We start from the raw sequence: 24,287 nt of genomic DNA, 5'->3' as shown, positions 1-24,287 counted from the left end.
TAAAATTTTATGAGGTCTAATTAGAGATGTAGCACATCAGGCATAAGACAGAGACCCCTAGAGGTATTAATTTTTTTCTGATAGTGTTTGTGCATCTGTCTAATAGCACCTTGTGCCAAAATTAGATTATTTGTGGTTTTCAGTAAAATTAAACATATGTACCCCTTTTAAGTAAAAACAATTATAAATACATTTTACTTAATATCCTAGCCCTCAAAATGAAAATTTTTAAGCCAGTTTTAGATTTCAAATGTAAATTCTAAATCATTTAACAGAGGAAAATTCTGGAAAGTAGGGAAAGGCTTTGTAGGGGATCAGAATGGGCCACCCCAAAATGTGTCTCTTTGCCTTGCCTGGATTATTTTTAAGAACAAAAGACTCTGAAAAAAGCTTTGACTTTCCTCCTAACTGCCTAAAAGAAATTTAAAATACAGGCTGTCTCCAGGACAGGCCATCACCATAGATAACTCTGGGTATCCGGTAGACTTGGGAGGATCCTTGCTAAGTCCACTCTTATCAAAATCTTATTTACCAAACATTTGCTTTTCCATTTCTATGTGAATTGTCTTCTTCCCCTTGGGAAGCCCCAAACCCCCACCCCACCCCACCCCGCCAACATCCTCCTTTGTCTTTAGCTGAAGATGATATTTAAGATGAAAGCCTGTGCCATTTTGACAAGTTGCTCAGTTTTTCTGAGTCTTTCGCATGTATATGTTTTATAAGACTTTTTTTGATTTTCCCCCATTATTCTGTCTCATGTCGATTTAATTCATAGCCCAGCCAGAGGACCCAGTGGGTAGAGGAAATGTCTTCCTCCCCTATAGCCTCAAATAAATAATGATCACTGTTTGTCAAGTGCCTACCATTCTTATGACAAGCACTGTGCTAGCTGACTTTATTTTTTCTCAGGTTCTCAACAGCTGTCCCTCCACAATAGAGGAAACAAACTCAGAGGCTAGGTAACTAGCCCCAAGTCAACAACTTGCAGGTGGCTAAGCTGGGACTGGCTTGTCCTTTCCCTGTATCCCACCACCAAGGATTAGGCATCCCATGAAAAACTACTGGTACTTTATGTGCAAGCTACTTCTTATAAAAGAGTTATTTGATGACTGATAATCAAAGCTGAATCCATATAAGAAATACATAGGCAGAAGAAATGAAATATTCTTTTTAAACTTGGTCTTTGGTTTCCTGTTTCATATTCAAAACTATTGATATCTGAAAAAGTATATGTTAATTTTTAGACAGGGCAGTAATCTTCTAAAAATAGAATTTGTGCATAAAAGAGAAACAAAACAAGGTTTACCCTTAAAAAAGGAAAAAAATCTTGGCAAGAAGAAAAGAATACCCTTAACAAACGATGAAAAAAAGGTCAACTTTATTATTTAAGAAGCAAGTTCTTAAAACGAGAACCATAGCCATTTTCACCTACGGATGAACAATAATTACAGAATTTGATAACGCCCAGTGTTGGTAAGAAAAACTGGCCCTCTCATTCAGTATTGGTGAGATTCTTAATTGGAACAAACTTTTTAGAAGATAATTTTGCAATGTCTATCTAGATTGAAATATATAGGCTTTGCATTAGCAATTCCATTTCATTCTGCCAAAAGTATGCCAAAATATATGTGTACACAGGATCCTACTACAACATTGTTCATAGAGGAGAAAAAAATCTCCAGAAAGTGAAATGTCTGTTAGTAAGAACTTTCTAAAAAATGTTTCATATAGTGGTATAGTGGTGTACAATGTGGTCACTACAAAATGTACTGATACGGACAGACACCCAAAATATATTATCTTGTGGGAAGAGCAAGTTATAGACAATTATGGGACACCATAGCCCTACTTGTGTTAAATATATTGTTAAATTAATTAAACAAGGAGGCTATTAGACTGAGGTGGCTCTGATGCTGTGCTGACCTATATAAGCAAACCAAAATCTTAGCGGTAAATGCTCAAAGTTATGAAATCAAAATGCTAAGGACAATCAATCGTGAACAGCCAACCAGGCTGTAAGCTGTAGCCAATCAAATAATTTCCTTTCTTTGCTTCCGTACTTTCTCCGGACAAGTCTTCCCCCAGCTCCTGTCGGTGAAGCACTCCTAACCGCTTCTGGTTTGGCGCTGTCTGATTCAAATCGATTTTTGCTCAAATAAACTCTGAAAATTTTGACTATGTCTCAGTTTATCTTTTAACAATATACACACACCTTTGCTTCCATATTCCTAGGAAATGTTTGGAATTATATGCAAGAAACTATAACCTGGAGTTATCGCAGGTCGAAGGAGAAGGGAAGAAGATTTTTAGTTGTCCGCTGTGTAACTTTGTCTTATTTTACCATAAGCGGCAATGACTTTATAAGGATAAAAAAGATTTAAAAGCAACATAATATGAAAAACTATACAAGCGTTTCCACTTTTTAAAATGATTGGAGCTTAAAAATGTAAAATAATAATTTGAATCATTTCAATTACTTTAGCAGCTCCATCTCAAGTCAACTTTAAACAAAGTTTAGACATAAAGAAATAAGGTCTGTCACAAATAAGACTTTTTCCTCACAGGAAATTTAATGCCTCAGAGTTTACTTTAAGATCTTATTGACTTTTACCCCAACCTGCAAGTACATAGCCGACTGTGGATTTGGCACGTCCCAGACAGTCCCACCACTTTGTGGCTTCATCTGAGGCCAGGGGACAAGAAGGAGGAGGCAGTGACATTTGTGCAGGGCACCTCAAGTAGGGCATTCAAGTACAACCACTCCTGGCCTTTGCAAGGAGTTGAAGGCTAATTGTGTCTACATCAGATGTGCTTTTCAATCCTGTGCAAGTTAGGGTCTTCAATGGAATCAGAGACAGCAAAGAATTCGAGTTGTTTTCCCTTATCACTTCTCTCCTTTTGTTTTCTTCTCTCCCACCCACTCTCCCCAACCTCCTTCCTTTACTCTCTCTTTTATTGCAAGCAGAGAAGAAAAGAGAAATATCCAGGCTCTCAATTTTATTGATGGATTTTATCAATGGATCTTCGCCTTCAAATTCTTAACCACTCTTCTCAAATTTCAGTGTCATCAAAATGACAGTATCTTCTGTAGAATGATTGTGGTGAAACAATCCTGGCAGTTTTGCAAGTGAAACAGATAATGTGAGTCCTAGTGTTTTAAGCTGGGGAACACTGATAGGCAAGCTGCTGAGTGCTGAAATATGAAGCCTAAAGCCAGGGTTGAGATTTGCAGTGTTGTCAAGTTCAAAGGAAACTGCCATTCACTAGGTATAGTAATTTAGAAAGATCCTTCCAAAAATGACCTTTCAATGAAAAACGCTCCTTTCAGAGTTAATTAGTCTAAAAAGCATACTTTAAAAAGGACATATTTGTTCATTTTAGCTTACATGTAAAGTTATAAATTCACTACAGAAGAAGTCATGGTGAGAAACAAAATGTTAAGAAAGAGAAAGCATTTCTGAGTTCCCATTTGTTCTGTGCCAGAGTCTTCATTTATAAAGGTGACTGAGTGATGACACGGGAACACCAGGTTCAGGACAAGAAGCAGGAGCAGGAGCAAAGGGAGAGCCTAGGCCAGCAGCTTTTATAGGAGTTTCCTTGGGAAAAGGAAGGGGCAGGGCAGGCTGAACAGTTTCGGACTGACTAGTTTGAATAATTTCAGCAGGCTTTGGGCTGTGAGGAGGAAAGATTCTTCCTCGACCCTCTTAGCGTTCTTGGCTGTGTCTGTAAATCAAACCGACAAAGAGATTAAGAGGATAAAAACATACAAATACACTTTATATAAGTTTTACGTGATACGAGAGTCTTCACGAAGAAATAAAGACCCAAAGAAACAGACCTGTGTGTTTTTATTCTGGGTGTGATGAGGAGCGAGTGGTAGTGTGGAAATATGATAGGTTAAGGAGTGAGAGGTGGGTGCAGTAAGCCAGGGGAAACAGCAAAGCCTGTGGGTTTGGATTCTTCTTGACGTCTCTTGTCTTTGGAGATAAGGATGATCTTTTCCACCAGGTATGCACAGAGGCCACCTTTCACGGGAGGGTTTTACGGCCTGTTTCAGGGAAGAAGGGCAAGGTGGGAGGAGGTCAGAGTGATCTTCCTGCTTCTGCTGTTTTCTCAAATTCCTTCAGCTTAAAATAGCCAATAAGCTAAGGTGCCATATTTGGGGGTAGTGTGTACTGAACCCTATGAGGGCTATAAAGGTGGTCTCTAGTTGCCTGGTACCGGGCCCTGGGATGATTAAGGCCGAGGAATATTGCCTCCTGAGGTGTACAGGCCAGATGGAGGAGGGAGGGTTCTGTGTTGGTTAGTTTGCATATCAAATAGCTTGCCCTTTGCTGCCTCTAAGAATTGGTAGCCCTGGAAGGGGCAGTCTCTCCCCAGCTAGAAAGGTCTTTTTTAAGATGTCAAAACATCATAAGATACAAAAAACTTAAAAACCATGATTAATACACCGTTACTTTGGACTCATCAGGCAGTAATTTAGGAGTGAGATTATTGGCGACAGGTACCCAAAGAAACAGAAGGGAGTGGTGGGGAGCACTTCCAAAATCAAAAATAATTTCAGATCAAGTGTTTCAGAATAAATATCCTCGTGGCAAAGGAAAAAAATGCATTCATCCATGGTAGTTAAGCAATTGAATTCGAAACATCAAATTCATTTTCAGTCGATCGCTCAATTATTGCTCAGTTCTACTCAACAGTAGACTTAATAGTCACGGCAACATTTTTTTCAACTTATCATTGAACACCAATTGTGTGCCAGGAATCGTGCCATGTTATAGGATCTCGAACACACAGTGTCCCTTCACCAAGCTTCCCTGGGAGTGGGGCGGAAAGGATATGAGCTGGAAATCACGCTCCCATTGCAGTGGGAAGCCACACAGCAAGTCAATGTCCTCATGGTCCTCAAGTTTCCAGTCACAAAATAGTATGGCGCCTGACCGCCTCTTCTTGAGTAGTAGGTTAGACGCCGTCTACAGATCGTTATTACTTCTCTAGCAGCCAACTTCAAGGAAAATTCGAAAAATTTAATTTCTTTCATTATTACTTCCTTATCAAATAAAGGTCAGCAGTTTGGAAACATTTCTCATTTTACGGCCTTCTACATTTCACTTTGTCCTGTACGTTCCTATAGGCTGTCATTTTCCTGTTAGCCATTTTTGTGTTAGCACGATGTTTGCATATATTAAGAATCCAACAACTAATTTTCCTGAATGGATATATTTATCCAAAGTTCACTGCCAAGAGCTTTTTTGAAAAACAACATCTCAAGTCTTCATCACTTCTTTGTTTTGGTTTGGTTTTTTTCATTTTTTTGCTGAGGAAGCGCTGCCCTGAGCTAACACATGTTGTCAATCTTCCTCTTTTTCGTATGTGGTTTGCCGCCACAGCATGGCCACTAAGGCATGGTGTAGGTATGTGCCTGGGAACCTAACCCGGGCTGCTGAAGTAGAGCGTGCCAAACTTAACCACTAAGCCATGGCGCCAGCTCTTCATCACTCCTTAATGAATATTCTTAAATCATTTTTCCTGATGTCTTAGTGACTATCTCTTCTCTTCCAACAATATTGAATATAATTATACAATAAATCCAATAGTCTACTTTTTACCTATTGTCCTTTCAAATTCATTTTCAAAAATAAAAGCAGGTGTCTTCTCTAATAACTTTGGAACTGAGTCCTCTGCTGTATCGGGGAGGCAGCTTTGGTATGACACTTGAGAGTTTAGGGTTGCAGTCTACACAACTAAATTAATTCCACATCTTTTGAAGCTAAATTACTCAATTCTTTTAGCACTCTGTGTTTATTAATGAGATGAACAAGTGTTCTTATAGACCTTTAATTTTTACACTTTGTGTATGTGCCATATTCTATGGACAATTTCTGCTCACATGTCCATCAGCTCTATCAGTGCACAAGCTCCTAAGGAGAAGGGACGCTATAGCATTCTCTTTGTACCACAAGTACAAGCATGATCCCTGGCAAAAATCCTTGATCTAGATGGAAATACAACTTTGCTCCTGTAAACCTAATCATATACAAAGTTGTATATCACATAAAATATTCCTGCCAAGTCTCTTTTTCTATTTGGTGGCCTCTTTTCCTACCGGGTTCATGGCCAAGTCTGCCATGGCAGAAGTCTACTGTTTTTACATTCCATCTAACAGCAGCAATACAGGCCCCTTCCCACACCCAATAAAAACTTATCCACCCCCTTTTTCCCGCAGACATTTATCGTGTTATTTCTAAGGCCAAATGCTTTCCATGTATTATTCAATCCTCTCGAGAACTCTAAAAGGTATATATTTTTGCTGTTTTATTAGAATGGAAGCTGAGCCAGGTTAACTCTCTCGGGCTCACATAGCTAGTAAATATTGGAAGCTGAGATTTGCCCTTATACCGTCCAACTCCCAAATCCATGCCTTTTCCAATTCACCCTGCTGCCTCCATGCTTTCTAAGTCTTGATAACCTGACAGCCATTTGTGTATTCTAAAGAAACTAGTCCATACATAGCGTCCTTTCCAGATCATTATCAAATTATTTCTTTTTGTGGCTTACTTATGAAAACATGGCTTTGATAGTAGAATCATAATTACAGTGGAGCACGAAGGACGGAGCTAAGGAAAAGGGCAGCATTGGTCCAAGAGGACCCGAACTGTGAAAAGTGGTTATGACAACTTCCATGCTTAAAATTCTCTAGTGGCTCCTCAGTGGCTTTTGTTTCTTCAACAAATATTTAGTGAGTACCTACTAAGTCTCGGATACTGTTCATCACACTGTGGATATAGCAGCAAGTAGAACAGACCAAACACCGGCTCTCATGATGTTTATGTTATAGTGAGGTGAGAGGGAGCAAAAAATACATAAATGTATCATGCTGTGATGTGTGTGCATGGAAAAAATAGGGCAAGTTAAGAGGTTTGGGAGTGTCTTTCTCATAAAGTCCAAACTTGTTAGTATGGTTTACAAAAGCTTCATCATGTGGTCATCATCTACTGTACACTACTCTAATAACCATGCTCAGTGTTCCACCCCTTCTGTCTCATGGCCCCATGCTACCTAACTGCTAGGCAATCTCCAAGGCAAAGGAGATAACATCTCTTTCATGTAACCCTTAAAATTCTTCTCTGACACCCCCAAATTCTCGTTTGTATGCCAGAACATGCTGAACTTCTCTCATAGCATTTATCACACACTATGTCGTAATGTTCCACTTTCAATGTTACACAACAAACTCACTGATGGCAAGAAACATGCTACGTCACCTTGAATCTGTGACCCTTAATACTGAGGCTGGGAGAGAATAAACCCTCAATAAATGCTATATGAAGGATATGAATGGATGCTTAGATGAAATAAGGCGTTTTAGCTACACAAGATCGTCAAATTTGACGATCAAAAGTGAAAAGAAAATTAGAATAGTTTATATATGAATTCTGAAGACATTAAACCACGTACAAAAGTTGACAGGATAATCGCTTTTTAAAGATTATCTTTTAATAAAACAGAACTTGAACAAACTATCAAGAGGAAATAACTAAAACCATTGTTCAGTGCTTGAGGCAGACTAGTACATTTAGGATATTACATTTTAAAAGATAAGATTTTTCACCTTAATATTTTCTTGACATCTTTATTACAAATTGCAAACTACTTATAAAGACATCCATTTGCAGTAAATCGGCATTATTCAAATGCTCACCTTCTCAGAAGAAAACTAGACCTCCAAGTGTTTTAGGCCTTACAATCATCGTTGATAGAACCAAGAATATAACACGTATCTCTTAGTTCTATATATACATTCCCAGTATGTGAAATACTTGCTGTAGACTCATGCCAGTTAGAAAATACAAAATTGGATATCATCTTACAAAACAAATTCTATACTATATTAAACAATCAAAATTCTACTTTGAGTTTCAAAAGCAAAATGTAGCATCACTGGATTTAGTAGTAACAGCGTCCTGACTACGATTTTGTAAAATTAAAGTGCTAGTCAGCATCCTTTGTTTATCAATCAATAATAATTTCAAGTTCAATTTGATCATGAAAGAGCAATTTTTGCTCAAAATACCAAAGTGCTATCTTAGCTACGAGTTTTGACTTACATTTCAAATATAAAACTTCCAGTGTATAGGTATTATCACTTGCCTAAAAAATAATTTAAGCTAGATAAATTATTAAATATAAAAATAGAAAAGATATCAAAACATAAACTATGTAGACAGGAAATTTAATAAGCACTGAACTTGTACTCGAATGGGTTGTCTTAATTATCTTGTTTTGAATATATAAACGACTGGAGGTATTTTTCCGGTAAACACTCTGACGGCCCTCTTGGGCATTGTTGGAGATAGTTTGCCCGGAACACCTGCCTTTGGAACACCCCTTGGGATGTTTCCCATGTACACATGGAGACACCGTGGCAGGTGGTGTAGAGGATGAAGGGCCAGGAGGTTGATCACCGGGTTTTGAGTTTAAAAAGCCATCTATACAAATATCGTTAGTAATACATACATTGACAGCACCAATGTTTTTTATATTATCTCTCTCTTCACAACTGGTGTTGGCATAACAGGTGCAATAGAATTTTTGGGGAAATTGCTGCAGGTCTTCGAGTGTGAGTTGCCCATGTATTGTGTATTTTCCATTTTCCCCAGTTTGAATAGCAAAATTCTTTGGGTTCAGGTGAAGATAGTCACTTGAATTCCAATGTTTCCTTGTACACACTCCTTTCTCCTGGCAAAGCACTTGGCTACACATTTTGGCTGCTAGGGTGACGTTGATTATGTAAGGATTCAGTGCGGTCTTCATGTGATTGTCTAAGGCCGTGCAAGTTTGCTGTAAAATTATAAGAAGGTCAGAATATCAAGGTCCAAGTTAGTTCACATGTGAATTAATTCACTGCAATAAGCAATTTCTAAGGAAACTCGAAAAAATAGACCCAACAAGAGGTAGGAAATATTTTATCTTTTTTACCTTAACAAGAAAGATTATTCCAACTCTTTTTTGTAGCATTCGTAAGTTTCACATGCCTTTTCATGTCACTGAATAAATGAAGAGTTGAGGCTTAACATACCCTAGCTTTGGTCTTCCTCAGTAATCCAGAAACTAATGGAGAGGGGTGCAGGATCATACACCAGTTAGAGCATAGGCTCATGGGTCCATCTGCCCTAATTGGAGTCCCAGTTCCATTAATGACCAGCTGTGTGAACTTGGGAATCTCTCAAGCTTTCTAAGTCTTAGTTTCCTATCTATGTAACCTTGGGCAAATTAATTAACCTGGCTATGCTTCAGCTTCATCACCTGTAAAATAAAGATAATTGTAGCACCTACCTCATAAGGTTGTTGTGAAGATGAAAAGATACTAAGTATATAAGTGCTTAGCCCAGGGCCCACCACATCATTGGTTAGCCCTCAAGAAATTAAAAATAAATGTAGTAAGTATCGCATTTGTCACACAAGTTTAAACAGCATTGGAAAGAGTGGTTTCTAAATTGCTAGCTCAGAACAACTAAACAGGGTCAACTGAGTATACTTTATATTAAATGTTATGTATAGTTCAAATTATGGTTATGACAATTCTTTTACCAATATGCTTATTCGGCAGAGTGCGAGTGATGAGTAACTAAAATGATTCATCTTGAGACTGGTACATTCTAAAACTGGGACATTGTCCTTTTAAAAACATAGAAGACAGTCACTTTCTTTCATCATCAGCAGTTCCGTTGAGTGAGCTGGCTGTGCTAGTCCTTCAGCTGACCAACAGACGCGGTGGTGGGAGATCAGCAGGAAAGTTGAGGAATCTTGGCAGCTTCCAGTTGAATCTATTTCTTGTTACCTTCCTTGAGATGATGTCACTGATGGTAGGCAGAATAATGGCCTTCCAAGGATGTCCACACTCTAATCCCTGGAACCTAGAACTATGTTATCTTACTTGGTAAAAAGGACTTTACAGGTATGGTTAAGGGTATGGACCATGAGATGGAAAGATTATGCTGAATTAATATGTATAGGCTCAATCTAATGACATGAGACCTTAGAAATATAGAAACTTTTCCAACAGGGATAAAAACAAAGTTAAATGGAAGAAGGATGACAAATCCAAAGGTAAGGGAGACTCAACCCAGCATTGCTGGCTTTGAAGATACAGGAGTGAGTCATGAGCTAAAGAATACAGCGGCCTCTAGAAGCTGGAAATGACCCTTAGCCATAGCCTGCCAGAAAATAAAGATCTCGTTGCCACAATCACAAGGAAATGAATCCTGCTGACCACCCAAATGAGCAAGTGAGGATCCTCCCCTAGAAAGGAATGTAACCCTACCAACACCCTGATCTTAGCCCATTGAAACCCATGTTGGACTTCTGACCCACAGAACTGTAAGATAATAAATTTCTCTTGTTTAAATCATTGTTCGCTGTAATTTTTATGGCAATGATAGAAAACCTCTTCTCAACCCTCAAATACCTTTGCATAGTTTTTAGAATAAAATTCAACCTCTCTCAACTTGCATGCAGCCTGATGTGGCGCAGTCCTTCCTTCCTCTCGTACGGTCCTCCCTCACCACTCCGCCTTAGACATACTAGTTGTTTCCCCAGCATGGCCAGTTCACTTCAAACTGCACTAACTGTTCCCTCTGCTTGGAATGCTCTTTCCACTAATTTTTAACGTGATTGACTCTGTCTTGTCTTTCAGATCACATCTTTAGTTAGACAATACCCTTCTCAGACACTTTTCCTGTCTATTGTCTCACAGCTCTCCATTTTAATTCTCTGCATAGCGCTTATCACATAAAATATTTTTCTTCTTTATGTATTACTTCTATCCCTCCAACTTTAATACAAGCTTCATGAGTGCAGGGTCTCTGTCCATATTCTTCAACACTGAATCCCCAGTGCCGAGTATATATGAGAATTCATAACAAGCTCAGATGACATTGCAGTTGTTCATAGAAATAGGGGTTAGGCAAAAAGAAGAGTAAAAGGATGAGAATAGTTTGAGAATCATTAGCCTACATAAGGCAGGGTCTTTGGAAAGATGTAAAACTAACTTTCTAGGGGCTGGCCCAATGGCATAGTGGTTGGGTTTGCATGCTCTGCTTTGGTGGCCTGGGGTTCACAGGTTCAATCTGGGGTGTGGACCTGGCACTGCTTGTCAAGCCATGCTGTGGCAGCATCCCACATAAGACAGAGAAAGATTGGCACAGATTTTAGCCCAGCACAGATGTCAGCTCAGGTCCAATCTTCCTCACAAAAATAAAACAAAATAAAAGTGGCTCTCTAAAGGATAAGGCCTGGGTTATAGCATTTGTCAATATCCATGGTGTGAATACTCCTACCATGGACAATTTTAAGCCACCAACCTGACATCACTTAATGCAGAATTGGGAATCAAGTACCCCACCATTACACAGGATGGTAGCATGGTATGGAGCAGCACACCATTATATCGTATTTCCACTTATATAGACACCATAGATGTAAATGACCTAACAGTATGGATAATAGTAAAATGAAGTAAATAAGTGATATATTTTGAGTACTTATTACTATTTTTAACAATTTATTTTATTCTAAGTTTTTATAATTTAATTCTTAATAATGGCTGTGTTTTACAACCAGTTCACAAAATTTCTGAATATTTAACAGTCAGGTCTCACGAGCTGGGGCCAGTAGGAGCTGGCTCTGTCACACTCCTGGATCTAATAAAATGGAATAGAACAAAATGGTTTGCTTACATTTGATAACAATTGTTTTAAGTCAATTCCAGTCATTGCAAGTAAATCTGCAATTACCAGTTTCTCAAGCTGTCAATGAATCAGAGGAAACAGGATAAATAATCCGTGACTCAATTGATTACAAATGACATAGAAAAAAGTGGAAGGAATGCCAGAACGAGCATTCAAAATCATAAGTTGGGAAAGGTGGCAGAAACTTTAGAAAAGAATCCACAAGGCAGTGTCATTAAGTAGAAAATAGTCATATTAAAGTTGATGGACTGTCCCCGTATGAATAATATGGAAGTCATGATAGAAGAATGTGAATCTAAGATTAAAGTGCAATAAAAAAACAAGTGTGACAATTAAATACTACGTCACGTTATCCTACTAATTGGGAAATGCCTGATTCATTCTCATCACAGTAAGGGTGGAGTTCTCAGTTCTTTAAAAAAAAAAGGGAACTATTGTGGAGAACGTATAAATGGTTCCATCATAGAATTAATAAGACTCTTGAGAAAGGAGTTTACAGATTTGAGAAAACAACTAATGAAAATTGGAAATCTACTTAGAAGTATAATTTTTAAATAATTTTCTGACATATGAAAGATTTTGTTAAAGAACATACGCTTTTCTCTAAACTCATATTTTCTGTTATTTCTCTTTATTAGTGATCAAACCAGACACAATAGAATTATATCAAATAGGTAGAAGGGCCTAGACTACTTTGAAAGAATGTCTCAAAGGTGACTGCTGTTAAGTACTTTTATAAATGAAGTAAAAATATGGCTAGTCTATCTGAAAGGAAAAAGATCAAAAACTGTCTTTTGATCTTAGAGTATAAAGTCTCTTTGCTATAGATCCTAGGATCAGACCTCTGGGCCATGAGCTTCATTAGACATTCTCCATGGCGCATACGTCACTAGTAATTCCACATCCATCAGAGAAGGAAAAGCTCAGCTCCAATTCAGCAGTGCCCATGTGACAGCTTTACTCTTGAAAAGGAGTGAAGAGGTGAGGGACAAAGACCTGATACAGAGAATTAAACAAGGATGAAAAGAAAGGAAGAGAGAAAAGGGTTAGATCATGATAGTGAAAGGATTTTGAGCTAAAGAAAAGGTGTTAGCAGAAAAGGAATAAAATTCATACAGTATAGAACAAAATAAACATTTTTTCCTAATAAAACAAGTATTATTTAAAAATTTTACTTGAAATAGATGCTACTAAATCTAACCTGTGGAGGACAAAAAGAAAGGTTTCTTTTCCTCTCCCTTAGGGAAGCTTTGAACAATTTAGTAGGATTTTCCAAAACCAACTCCCAATTGCCTAGGCAGCTCCCTCCCCTAGCCCTTAAAACTCCCTGCCCCTTCAAACCACTCCCCCTAAAATCTTTGCCAGCTCCGTGGCAACTACTTCAAGCTAAAAGCCTCAGAATTATTTTAATCACTTCTCTTATCCAACCTACTCACCCAACCTCTCAGCCCATCCTCTAGTTCTGCTATCGTATTATATTCAAAATCCAAATACATGCTGGCCCCTGTGGTCCAAGCCATCAACAGCCTCCTCTCCCTGCTCCTGCTCTCTTCTCTGTATGATCTATTCTCAATTCAACTACGTAGCTCTTCTGAAATGTTCTTCAGAAATTACCACTCTTCTCCTTAAACCTTCTAGTGGTTTTCCATCTCAGAGTAAGAGCCCCCTCATGGACTACGAAGCCCTACCTCTGACCCTCTGCTATCTTACTGACCACACGTCTTACCGCTATCTTCCTTGCCCAGGCATTCCAGTCAAACCTTTCCCTCTTTCTTCAAAAGCTCATTCCAGCCTCAAGGCCACTGCAACTGCCATCTCCATGTGTCCAGAGATTTGGTCCCTTATTTCCATCAGGTCTGTGCTCCAACAGCGCCCCACCAGAGGCCTTCTATGACTACCCCATGTAAGATAGCACCATTCCATCACTCTCCATTTCTGCCTACACTGCCTCACTGCTCTTCATTGCAGTTATCACTACCTGACATATCATACCTGTTTATGTTGTGTTTCCACTTACAAGAATGTAGCTCTATGGTGAAGGGACTTTTCGTTCAACGCTATATTTCTAGTACCTAAACAACTCCCTAGCACTTAATCATAACAGGCGTTCAATAAGCCAAGGGTTAGCAAACTTTCTGTAAAGTAACAGATTAGTAGATATTTCGGGGTTTTGGAGAATACAGTCTCTGCTGTAACTACTCAATTATTTCCTTGTAGTATAAAAGCAGCCTTAGGCATCTAAACGAATGAGCATGACTATGTTCCGATAAAACTTTACTGATAGATGCTGAAATTTAAATTCTACATAATTTTCAAGTGTTATGAAATACCATTCTTCTTTATTTTTCATCCATTTGAAAATGTAAAAAGTCATTCTTAGACCACGGAGCTGTACAAAAACAAGCAGTAGGTCAGATCTGGCCCATGGCCAGCATTTGCTGGCTCCTGTACTAAACAGTCATGGAGACTAAATGACTAAATTAATACATAAGATAAGCGCTTAATGAACAGTAATTGAATGAAAGGAAGAATGAATGAATGAATATTGACTAGCTGGAGCTCTTTTGAGAAGAGACACAGCACAGTGTAGTAGAAAAAACACCAAACACCGATTCATAAAACTGAGATTGTAATCCTGTCTTTGCTACTCACTAGCCACATAGGCTAGAGAATTTCAATTAATCTAACTGAATTTCTGTTTCCTCACTGGAAAACAGGTACAATATTTTCTGCCTTACAACATAACCACACAAACGATAGTTTAATTCAGCCAGTATTAATTGAGTACCTATCAGTCTGTGCCAAGCACAGCAATTATTTTATTATTCAATACCACAACAATCCTCATTGTTAAAACATTAAAAGTAGAAATGTTTTCATCCATTTCCTATCAATTCAACTTACCATACTGCTGCTTAAATCGGAGGTTCCCCAGAATATAGTTCCTGAGACTCCTAGAGCAATATTTTCACCAATTGTATTCACAAAGTCATCCTGGCAAATGTGATAGCAGGAGTTAATAGATAACAACTCAATGAAATGTTACACTTAGGACAGTAACACCAAGCTAAGCATGCTGACGCAACAACAATAGTTTAAATATTTCCCCACTATTTATTTCTATCTTTTACATAGTCACTGCCGTACTATAACAAAAATAGATTTTCTATTATTATTTTTTCTTTTTTATTTATTTATTTATTTTTATTTTTTAAAGCATAGGGGTGTTTTTTCTTTTTTTTTTTCCGGATGTACATCTTAATATATTTCGAATTCTGTGAGAATTACATCATGTTCACCACCCAAAAACTAATGATAGTTCATCCCCTCACATGTGAGCCTGATCACCTCTTTTGCTCTCCCCCCTTATTATTATTCTAATTACCTCTATTGACAAGAGAGCATTCCCACAAAAGAAAAAAAAAGGGAACTGAGTTAACACTTTTTCAATACTGCCTAATTCTCCATGGTTGCTAAGATATTATATGATGACATTAAAAGTGAAGTATATTCTTATTTTGCATTCATATAGTGATGCAGAACTACCTGTGTGCATATTCCTGAAGGATACTGAAAACTAAATTTCATTCCTTTCAAACGTGATGTTAAATTCCCCTAAACACCATTTGTAGACACTCTTTCATAGGCTTTATGCCTTGATTCACTTACCTGAGAAAGATATTCTGAAAGCTTATCAGAAAAAACTGGGCGTGTATATGTAAAGATGGGAAGTGGACTTTCAGCACTGGGAAGTTTAGAAACTCGAATGGCTTCCTGAACACGATTCCTGACAAAGAGTCCAGCTAGTGGAGAAGACTTTAATTTGCTATTCAAGTGAATGGCTGGGTAAAGGGCAGTGCTTTCGTTCCACAACCAGTCAAGTCCATCGTTTCTTATCTTTTCGATATCATAGCAACTTCCATTGTAATCGGATCCTTTATAATGATTGTAACACTCAGGGAAAAGATAAAAACCCCATAAGTGATTTGGCTTAAGTGATTTTCCAAGTTTTAAAGTCTCTAGCATGAAACTCTTTCCTGCCTTTTCAAACATTGTTTTGGCCATGTTGGTGGCCTCGGTGAGGTTAAGTTGTACATTTTCTTCCTGAACCAACAAAATAGATTGCTGCCTGTAAATATCTTTAGCTTGCCAGTTTCTTACCCAGGTAGGCCTCCACTCTTCCCAGTCAATGACAGCCAAGCCCACGTGGTCTGTTGGAATGTAATAGGAAATGTCAGCCTTAGCTTTCTCCAAATGACCTGGTAAGGATGCCGACTGGGGGAGTCCTCCATTCACAAGTTTGCCTGTCTTTGCTTCTATATAAGGATAGTAGCCAAGTCTATCACTATAAAATAACGTAATATTTTGTCCTGTGACATTTACTCGGGGGCTTCCTACTAAAGAGAAGAGGCTCAGATCTAGTGACACATTAAACTTCTCAGCACAAACGTCAGTTGGGGCATTCCAGGCCCAGAGAAAAGGAGTATTTGGGAAGATAGGGGGTGCTCTGAAATCCACAGTCAAGCAACACGGAATCAAAAGGAACGTGAACACCACCTGTGATGTTCCACTGGACCCAACAAAGCCATGCTGGATCCTTAGCACTCCCATTGCAAAGAGTAATGACTATGAAAATCACTTATTTCTTCCTACACACTTTTTTTTATCCAATACTTGATGCAAGATATAAGCACAGAAGAGAGAGGGTCGAACGAAGCCACTCTGATGGATAAAGAGGTATAACGATGATTTACATTTAAATATTATTCTTCTTTGTATTTCAGGAATGTTTTGCAAGTTGCTTCATCTATAACCGAAAAAAGAAGAAATAGAGAATGCATTGTTACACTACATTTCTGTATCAGAGATTGTAAGCTTTACGAAGTTCTCAACTTTAAGTGTAGGCAGTTTAATTCAATCTTTTCCTTTCTTTTTCTTTGGGGAGGAAGATTGGCTCTGAGCTAACATCTGTTGCCAATCTTCCTTTTTTTGCTTGAGGAAGATTATTGCTGAGCTAACCTCTGTACCAATCTTCCTCTATCTTATGTGGGACATCGCCGCAGTGTGGCTTGAAAAGCAGTTGTAGGTCTGCACCTGGGATCCGAACCCTCCAACCTCAGGCAACTGCAGCGAAGCATGTGAACTGAACCACTACACCACCAGGCTGGCCCCAGTTTAATTCAATTTTTGAAGAGGGAGGACCTCCTCCTATGTTTGAATCAATACAATTATCTCCTCCTATATATGACACAAATTCTATAGCAGCTCACGTTTGTCTCATCTTCCCAAATCATTCGTGAGCCTGCAGAGAGGTGAATGCAGCTATTTGTTCGTTTTGCCTTCTCAGTTGTGCAGAATGCTGTACCAAGCAATGCCTTCCCAAAAGCCTGTTGAAAGAAAATAAAGTCCAAGTCAAACCTCTCATTCTTCTTTGCTATTTCTTGAAAGCCCACACTCTAGTGGTCTGCTAAATATTGAAAACAGCAATCTCATAGAATTGTAAAGTTTTACCTTTTTTGTGAAGGAGAACAGGGAGAGGAGGAAGTAAAAGTCAACTTCTGCCTGAGGTAATAAGTCAAAAGTTTGCTCGAAACTATTTAATCAACCAAAATCTCCTACCAAAGGACAAGTCTGAGCGCTCTTTGGAACCTGCTCAGTCATAGCTTAAAGTAGTGTACTCTCATGTCTAAAGTTAATAAAACATTTTACTAATTTACATCTTCCACTAAGAGGATTGGTTCTGGCCTAGCTTAATAAAAGCAATATTTGAATTTTGGTATTATATAGTCTTTGAGAAGTGATATTGTGCTATCATTCTGATTGTCACAAAGTGAAGAGTTATGGCACATTTTATGGTACAATAAAATGGTCTGAGCCAAGGATAAGAAATTAAGCTATGTCTTATTTAACATTGGTATTTGTAAAAATTACCTACAAGAAGACATATTTAAACATTCTGTGATTCCAGGAGGAAACAAGAACCTCTTTTTAGTTAGATTAGTAGTTTATTGCTATGTAAAGGTACATGGCATTGGGCCATTCTTCCCAGGAAAGTGTATCCTTACCATAGCAAATTACCTAAAGATTTTTATAGTTTAAGCCCTAATAAATTTCCTTACTCAGGACCTAGAAAATCTTCACCTAAAGTAATATTGGAAGAAAAAATGAATTCCTTTCAACTACCAGTTACTGATAGCAATGCCTGAATGGCAGAGAGTGGGAGAAGTAAATGGAATAAAGAAAAGATTAGATTTCCTTATGTCTCAGGGAAGAATGTTCAGCTTATTGAAAAAGTTAACATTCAAATCTAATTTCCACATGATCATTTTATCAAGAAAAACATGGGGTAGAATGAGCCTATTGGGAAAATCTCTACCCACAGACCTCTTCAAAAAAGAATGGATACTTCTATCCTTGAAAATTGTGAATTTAAATTTTTCTAACTTAAAAAGTAATAAGACTGTTGACATACAAAGGATAGACCCTCTGATGGGTTAAAAAGTATCCCCCAAAATTCATTTCTACCCTGAACCTCAGAGCATGACCTTATTTGGAAATAGAGTCTTTGCACATATAACTTGCTAACTTTCTTGAGATGAAAACATCCTAGATTTAGAGTAGACCCTAAATCCTATGGCTGGTATCCTTATAAGAAGAGGAGAGAATGCAAAGACAGAGAGATGCAGGAAAGAAGGCCATGTGGCTATCGAGGCAGAAATTGAAGTGATACAGCTACAAACCAAGGAATGCCAACGATTGCCAGAAGCCACGGAAGCTAGGAAAACACAAGAAAAAGTTCTTCCCTGGTGTCTTGAGGGGGAACACGGCCCTGCCAACACCTTAGTTTAAAACTTCTAGCCTTCAGAACTGTGAGAAAATAAATTTCTGTTGTTTTCAAGATTTTATTTTTCCTTTTTCTCCCCCAAGCCCCCAGGTACACAGTTGTATATTTTAGTTGTGGGTCCGTCTAGTTGCGGCGTGTGGGATGCTGCCTCAGCATGGCTTGATGAGCGGTGCCATGTCCGTGCCCAGGATTCGAACCAGTGAAACCCTGGGCTGCCGAATCAGAGCACAAGAACTTAACCACTCGGCCACGGGCTGGCCCCAAATTTCTGTTGTTTTAAACCACCAAGTTTGTGGTAATTTGTTCCAGCAGTCCTAGGAAACTCATTATAATCACCAAGGGTAAAAGAAAGGATTATAGTTCCTACAAGTCTCTTTTCTTTCCACAAACCAGTTTCAACTTCAAGAGAAAGACTGGTATACCTGTAGGTATTATAATGCAACTCTTACCCAACCCTGCGAACACCAAACTAGTGACAGAGCCTGAACCAGAACCCACATCTTCCAGACTCATTCTTGGAATAGAGCCTTCTTGGGGACTTCAGGGTTTAAGGAGAAAAGGCAAATTCTCCAACCTATGGGCCACCTAATGCTTATCAATATAACCTCCTCAAACATCACTGTTTCACACAAAACGAGACAGTTGGTATCTGTGTGAGCCAAGGCCATGGACAGAGTCAAAAGGACACCAGGTCAGGAAGACTTGCTTGAACTTGAAATTGAAAGCAGGTTTGAATCCCAGAGGCAAGGGTTCTAAAGGAATTTAATTTCTCTAGGCAAAGAGACAGACAGCTGAGAGACTGAGTAAGTGTTAGTATATAAGTGAGGGGGAAAAAAGAAGAGAGGAGACAGAATCATTTTCAGATCTAAAGTACAAAGGCAAGATCCAGAAATCATAGATCATAGCTTTATGACTAAAGTCAAAGAATTAAATCAATTCCTTTCAGACCATCAGCGGAACCTTAGGGATTCTCAGCATTCACTTCTGAGACCCAGTTAGAGGAAGTAGCATAAGCCCAGACCGTCATGAGTAGAGAAGACTATATTTGGGCTGGCTGTTATCTTAATTGCCCTGAGCACCTCTCAATTCTCTTGGGTCTTATTGTCTAAAGATATTTAAGCCAGTCAATCATTCATCCAACATTCATTGAACCTCTAGAATTTGTCAAGTACTGGGGAAGCACGGTAATTTTTTTTTAAAAAAGGAAGACAGTATACACTTGTTAACAGGTGTAAGAAATTCAAACATTGATAGCCAGAAGTTAAGAGCACAATAATGGTGTTTTAGGATATGCCGAAAGCACCATGAGCGCCAACACCCAAGACACGTGAGTAGACGAGATGTGGCTCCAGGGAGAGAATGATACTTAAGTTGGAGAGACCCAAGTAGGAGTGGGGGCTGGGGATAGAGGCCAGGATTAGACACAGAGAAGAATAGATCCGGTGATGTAGTCGGTAATCCATTATGGGAGAAGTTGGAGGAGCTGAAAAGGAAAGATAACGTGGGCAATGAGGTGACTCAGATTCCATACCAGGAATTCTGTTTGCAGCCCTTAGGCAGGCAACGTGTGTGAGACTATAGCAAAAGTCAAATCTCATGTCCTGTCCTAAAAATAGATCCGCCATTTTGCTGGAGGTATTTGGAATGGTGCCAAATCTTCTAATTTTTACTATGTCAGTTATCCAAATGTGGGCATATCAATTTTAAATATGGAAAAAATCTCCATACATTTAAATGTTGGCACTGTTCTAACATCGTGAGGGGAAAACAAAAGAAAATTTCATCTAACAGGGCTTGGGGCTGTCGATCAGGGATACCAGGCCCAAAAGACTATGCTGTTAGGATAGTGACATGATCAAATTTGTTTCAGAATGATTATTATAACCACTCTATACAAGACACAATTAAAGAGGGACAAAGTAGAAGTTGTGTAAATAAATAGAAGAGTAGAAGAGTGACAGTGACGGGAGGAGGACAAGATTTGACAGCCATTGGTCACCAAATGCATTTGAAAGAATAAGGAAGGGGGTAACTTATGACTCCTAGGTTTCTGGCTTGAACAGCTAGATGGAACCAAAGTACATCAAAAAGACAAACACTCAACCTCTTTCTTGATACCCATAATTCTCCATTTGTAAGAAGAATAGTTAAAACCGTAATAGTAGCTGTAACGATAAAGATAATGGATGTGAAATTTTTTCAAAATAGTAAAATATCCTAGATACTTGAAATAAACATAAAAATTTGTTTTTAAGATGTCGTTATATGTCCTATTCAGATTTGCTTCCAAATAATTGGGCAGGGTGGGGGGTGGGGAAGGTGGCATGGCACCTGCGGAGGAAGGGGACAATTTGAGTTTAGGTGAAAAAGATTGGCCATGAGTTAATAATTATAGAAACTGGGTGATGAATACATGGAGGTCATTTCTTCTACTTTTGTGTATGTGTGACTAGAAGGAGATTAGAACATTCTACCCCAAAATATGCCACTTTGGCATATTGGTTATTTTGAGCCTAAGGCACTTGAAAAACAGCAGATGCAGAAAGGGCTCTCTGACCTCTCCCTTTCTACCAAAAAGCAGGACATAAAATTTCCCCTGAGAAAGCCGCCCTTTCAGTACCAGGAAAAGAACGTTCTTATCTCTGGAGGTGGGGAAATCACCCCAAGATAATACCCTTGTCTTCTGTGAATTTCCCCCATACATTTCCTCATCACTTTCCCACAATTTACCACCCCTAGTTCACAACCCTTTTTCTTTTGTCACATCTCCAGAATTTATCATTCTTTTTTTTTTCTTTTGTTGAGGAAGCCTGGCCCTGAGCTAACATGTGTTGCCAATCGTCCTCTTTTTGCTTGAAGAAGACTGTTGCTGAGCTAATATCCATGGCAATCCTTCTCTATTTTATATGTGGGATGCCTCCACAGCATGGCTTGATGAGCAGTGTGTAGGTCCACAACCAGGATCCAAAGCCACGAACCCTGGGCCACCAAAACAGAGCACATGAACTTAACCACTACACCACCAGGCAGTCCCTGGAATTTATCATTCTTTGTTGAAATGGTATATAAGCTTTCAGGCCTGTCTGTTTCTTTGGGTCTTCATTTATTTTCTATAAAGTCTCCCACACCGTGTAAAAATATTAACACTAAATAAACTTTTTTATGCTTTTCTCCTGTCAATCTATCTTTGGTCAGTTTAATTTTCAAGCCCAGCCACAGAACCAGAGAGAGTAAAGGAAAAGTCTTATCTTCCCCACAGAATTTTACATGGTAAAGTTCATTTGTTTTTAATGTTCCACTCAATGTGAGAAAATATTCTTGTCTCAACAAGTACCATTTTGATGATGTGGCTTCAACAAAATTCCACTGAACAAGAAATCCTTTTACAGCAGATGTGTTCACAAATCCCCAACATTTAGCCATGAAAGGTGTTGTCATTTTGGCATATAGTTATTGAACTCAGGTTTCTGACTCCGAAGTATACATCCAACTGCTAGCCAATGATCTCTAAACTTTTTTGAGCACATCTGATAAAGCATATTCATTTATAAATATATACATGTGTAAATGTGTCAAAATTTATATTAGCAGTAAAGTTTATCTTATTTTAATTCTTAAACTAATAAAACAAAAATAAATGTAAGAAATTAAATCAACCTTAAAGCGTTGGCACCACCTCCTTTTTCTACCTATTTCCTCGAATTTTAAATGCAGTTTAACAAATCAAAAAATAATGTCTAGTAAGCCCCGTGTCTTGTATGAGTAAAAAAATTCAAAAATGAAAATGGTGGCAAAGTCATTAGACTCCTCTTGTTTTAGGACATCTGCTAGTGAAATATCATAAGATAAACAGCCTCTTGAAGAATTCAAAAAATTCTGAATTATGTTTACTTGTCCGAATCTTGTAGATATGATTCTTGCATTAGGTTTCTGGAATACATAACTTAAAGTTTCTTACGTATCTAAAAATCTAAATTTGGGGGGCTCACTTCTCAACTCCATTTTGACTATTTTATCCTTTGACTTTTTTTCTCCATGTGAAACTTCTTCTCAGCTCAATGGACAATGCCTAACGAGAACACAATAAATCAGTCCCGTGCTTACAGAATGAAATTTTTTCTAAAACTATTTTCCTTTGGAAGCACACTAATATATACGGTTTAACTTCCTAAATCATGTGAGAATATTTTGATTTATTAATGATAATAAGAAATATCCAGAGAAATCTAAAAGAAATGATTTTTTTTTAATTCTGTTCAATCATAAAGAAGAGCAATAGGACCGAAGAACATCAGTGAGATCAAAGAATCATTGAGTATATTTCAGAGAATTCACATTTTATTGAATTTGCTAAGGAAAGGTGAATCCACTAAGTAAAAGATACTGGTTTTTATGTATTTATTGTATATATATATGTACATTTTTTTGATGAAACAAACTATCTCTTCTTTAGTGTACATCTGTGGACAAAGCCTTAGGGCACAGAATTGGGGGCAGACCTAGAGGTTAGCATCTAAAATAGCATCTTCCTTTTATTTAGAGCCTCTGATAGAGGATTTTACACAAGAACCTCAACTCCCTAGAAAATCTTATCTGACTGAAGTCCCCATAATTAACATCTGACCTTCTCTCTCCACTAATATGTATAAGGTCTGTACTCAATCATATCTATTGATCCCTTTGCAAATGTCCTCCTTGCTCATTGTCTGGATAACTTCTTCTTAAAGCACTTCTGCTAAGTTTTTGAAATCCCCCCAACCCCTAACAATGATACTTACTAGAAACCCTTTCACAGTTCGGGCACCCAACTCATCTTCAGTAGTGGCAAGGCAAGAAGGCTGTAGATTGAATGTCTTCCTAGAGCATTGGCAACTCATAGCGTGCTTTAAAAAAATTCTTTTATCTCAAAGTAGACTTAAAATCTTAAGATCTGAATACATCCAAAATCCTATTTAAATTAAACTTATTCTTCTTGCAAAGGAATTTTATCAACAGAACACACGATAACTAAATCCTTTCAACCGGGAATCCCTTGTTTGAGGCTTAGTCTAAAACTATATAGGTAGGTAGAGATATTCACATATATAGTATTCTCTACTATGTATTGTACCATCTATGAAATGGGAAAATGTGAAAAATAACTTCAATACCCAATGCTGATATAATGACTTAAATAAATACAGTATTTCAGCCTGAGGGAATTTATGCAGATAAAAGAGCTAGTTATAAAGATAATTAAGCAACATGTAAAGATGTTTGCCTAAAATAATAAGGAACAGTGTAGGGGAGGAAGAAATTTTCCTCTAACCTTCTAGATTCTTCTGGCTGGCCTAAGAATTAAATTCACATGAGATAGATTAATAGGAGAAAATCAAATTTAATTGCATATGTATGGGAACGCCACATACATGAGAGGTTCCGAGACAGAAAAGTAAAATGAGGTATTTATGCCATCTTGAGCCAAGGAATAGAATAGGGGCCTGGGGCTTCTGAGGAGAGTAGGATAATTCACAGGAGGACAAGAAGAGCAGATGTTCAGTAATTAGGTTTTTCTTTTTTTTTTTGGCTAAGGAAGATTGACCTTGAGCTAACATCTGTTACCAAACGTCTTCTATTTTGTATGTGAGCCGCCACCACAGCATGGCCACTGATAGACGAGTGGTGCAGGTCTGCACCTGGGAACCGAACCCGGG

General features: G+C 38.2%; 1 protein-coding gene across 4 annotated transcripts in view; it reads right to left on the bottom strand.

Annotated features, from left to right (window-relative positions):
- The window catches only part of LOC123276968 (hyaluronidase PH-20-like), an 87,237-nt gene that overhangs the window by 48,737 nt on the left and 14,213 nt on the right, over positions 1-24,287 (bottom strand). The window contains exons 2-6 of one of the 4 annotated variants that reach the window (XM_070512735.1): positions 17,021-17,137; positions 16,505-16,557; positions 15,420-15,961; positions 14,655-14,744; positions 7,476-8,841 (exon numbers count right to left, since the gene is read on the bottom strand). In XM_070512735.1, the coding sequence (XP_070368836.1) occupies positions 8,164-8,841; positions 14,655-14,744; positions 15,420-15,815 (1,164 nt within the window). In that variant the 5' untranslated portion in view covers positions 15,816-15,961; positions 16,505-16,557; positions 17,021-17,137 and the 3' untranslated portion in view covers positions 7,476-8,163. Of the gene's footprint in view, positions 1-7,475; positions 8,842-14,654; positions 14,745-15,419; positions 16,558-17,020; positions 17,138-24,287 lie in introns of those variants that run through there. The other 3 variants (XM_070512722.1, XM_070512729.1, XM_070512744.1) reach the window with 3 other exon arrangements.

The sequence above is a fragment of the Equus asinus genome, chromosome 1 (assembly GCF_041296235.1).
Source record: "Equus asinus isolate D_3611 breed Donkey chromosome 1, EquAss-T2T_v2, whole genome shotgun sequence".
Classification (NCBI taxonomy): Eukaryota; Metazoa; Chordata; class Mammalia; order Perissodactyla; family Equidae; genus Equus; species Equus asinus.
Note: the sequence above shows the minus strand (reverse complement) of the source record. Positions and strands in the feature narration are given on the sequence as shown.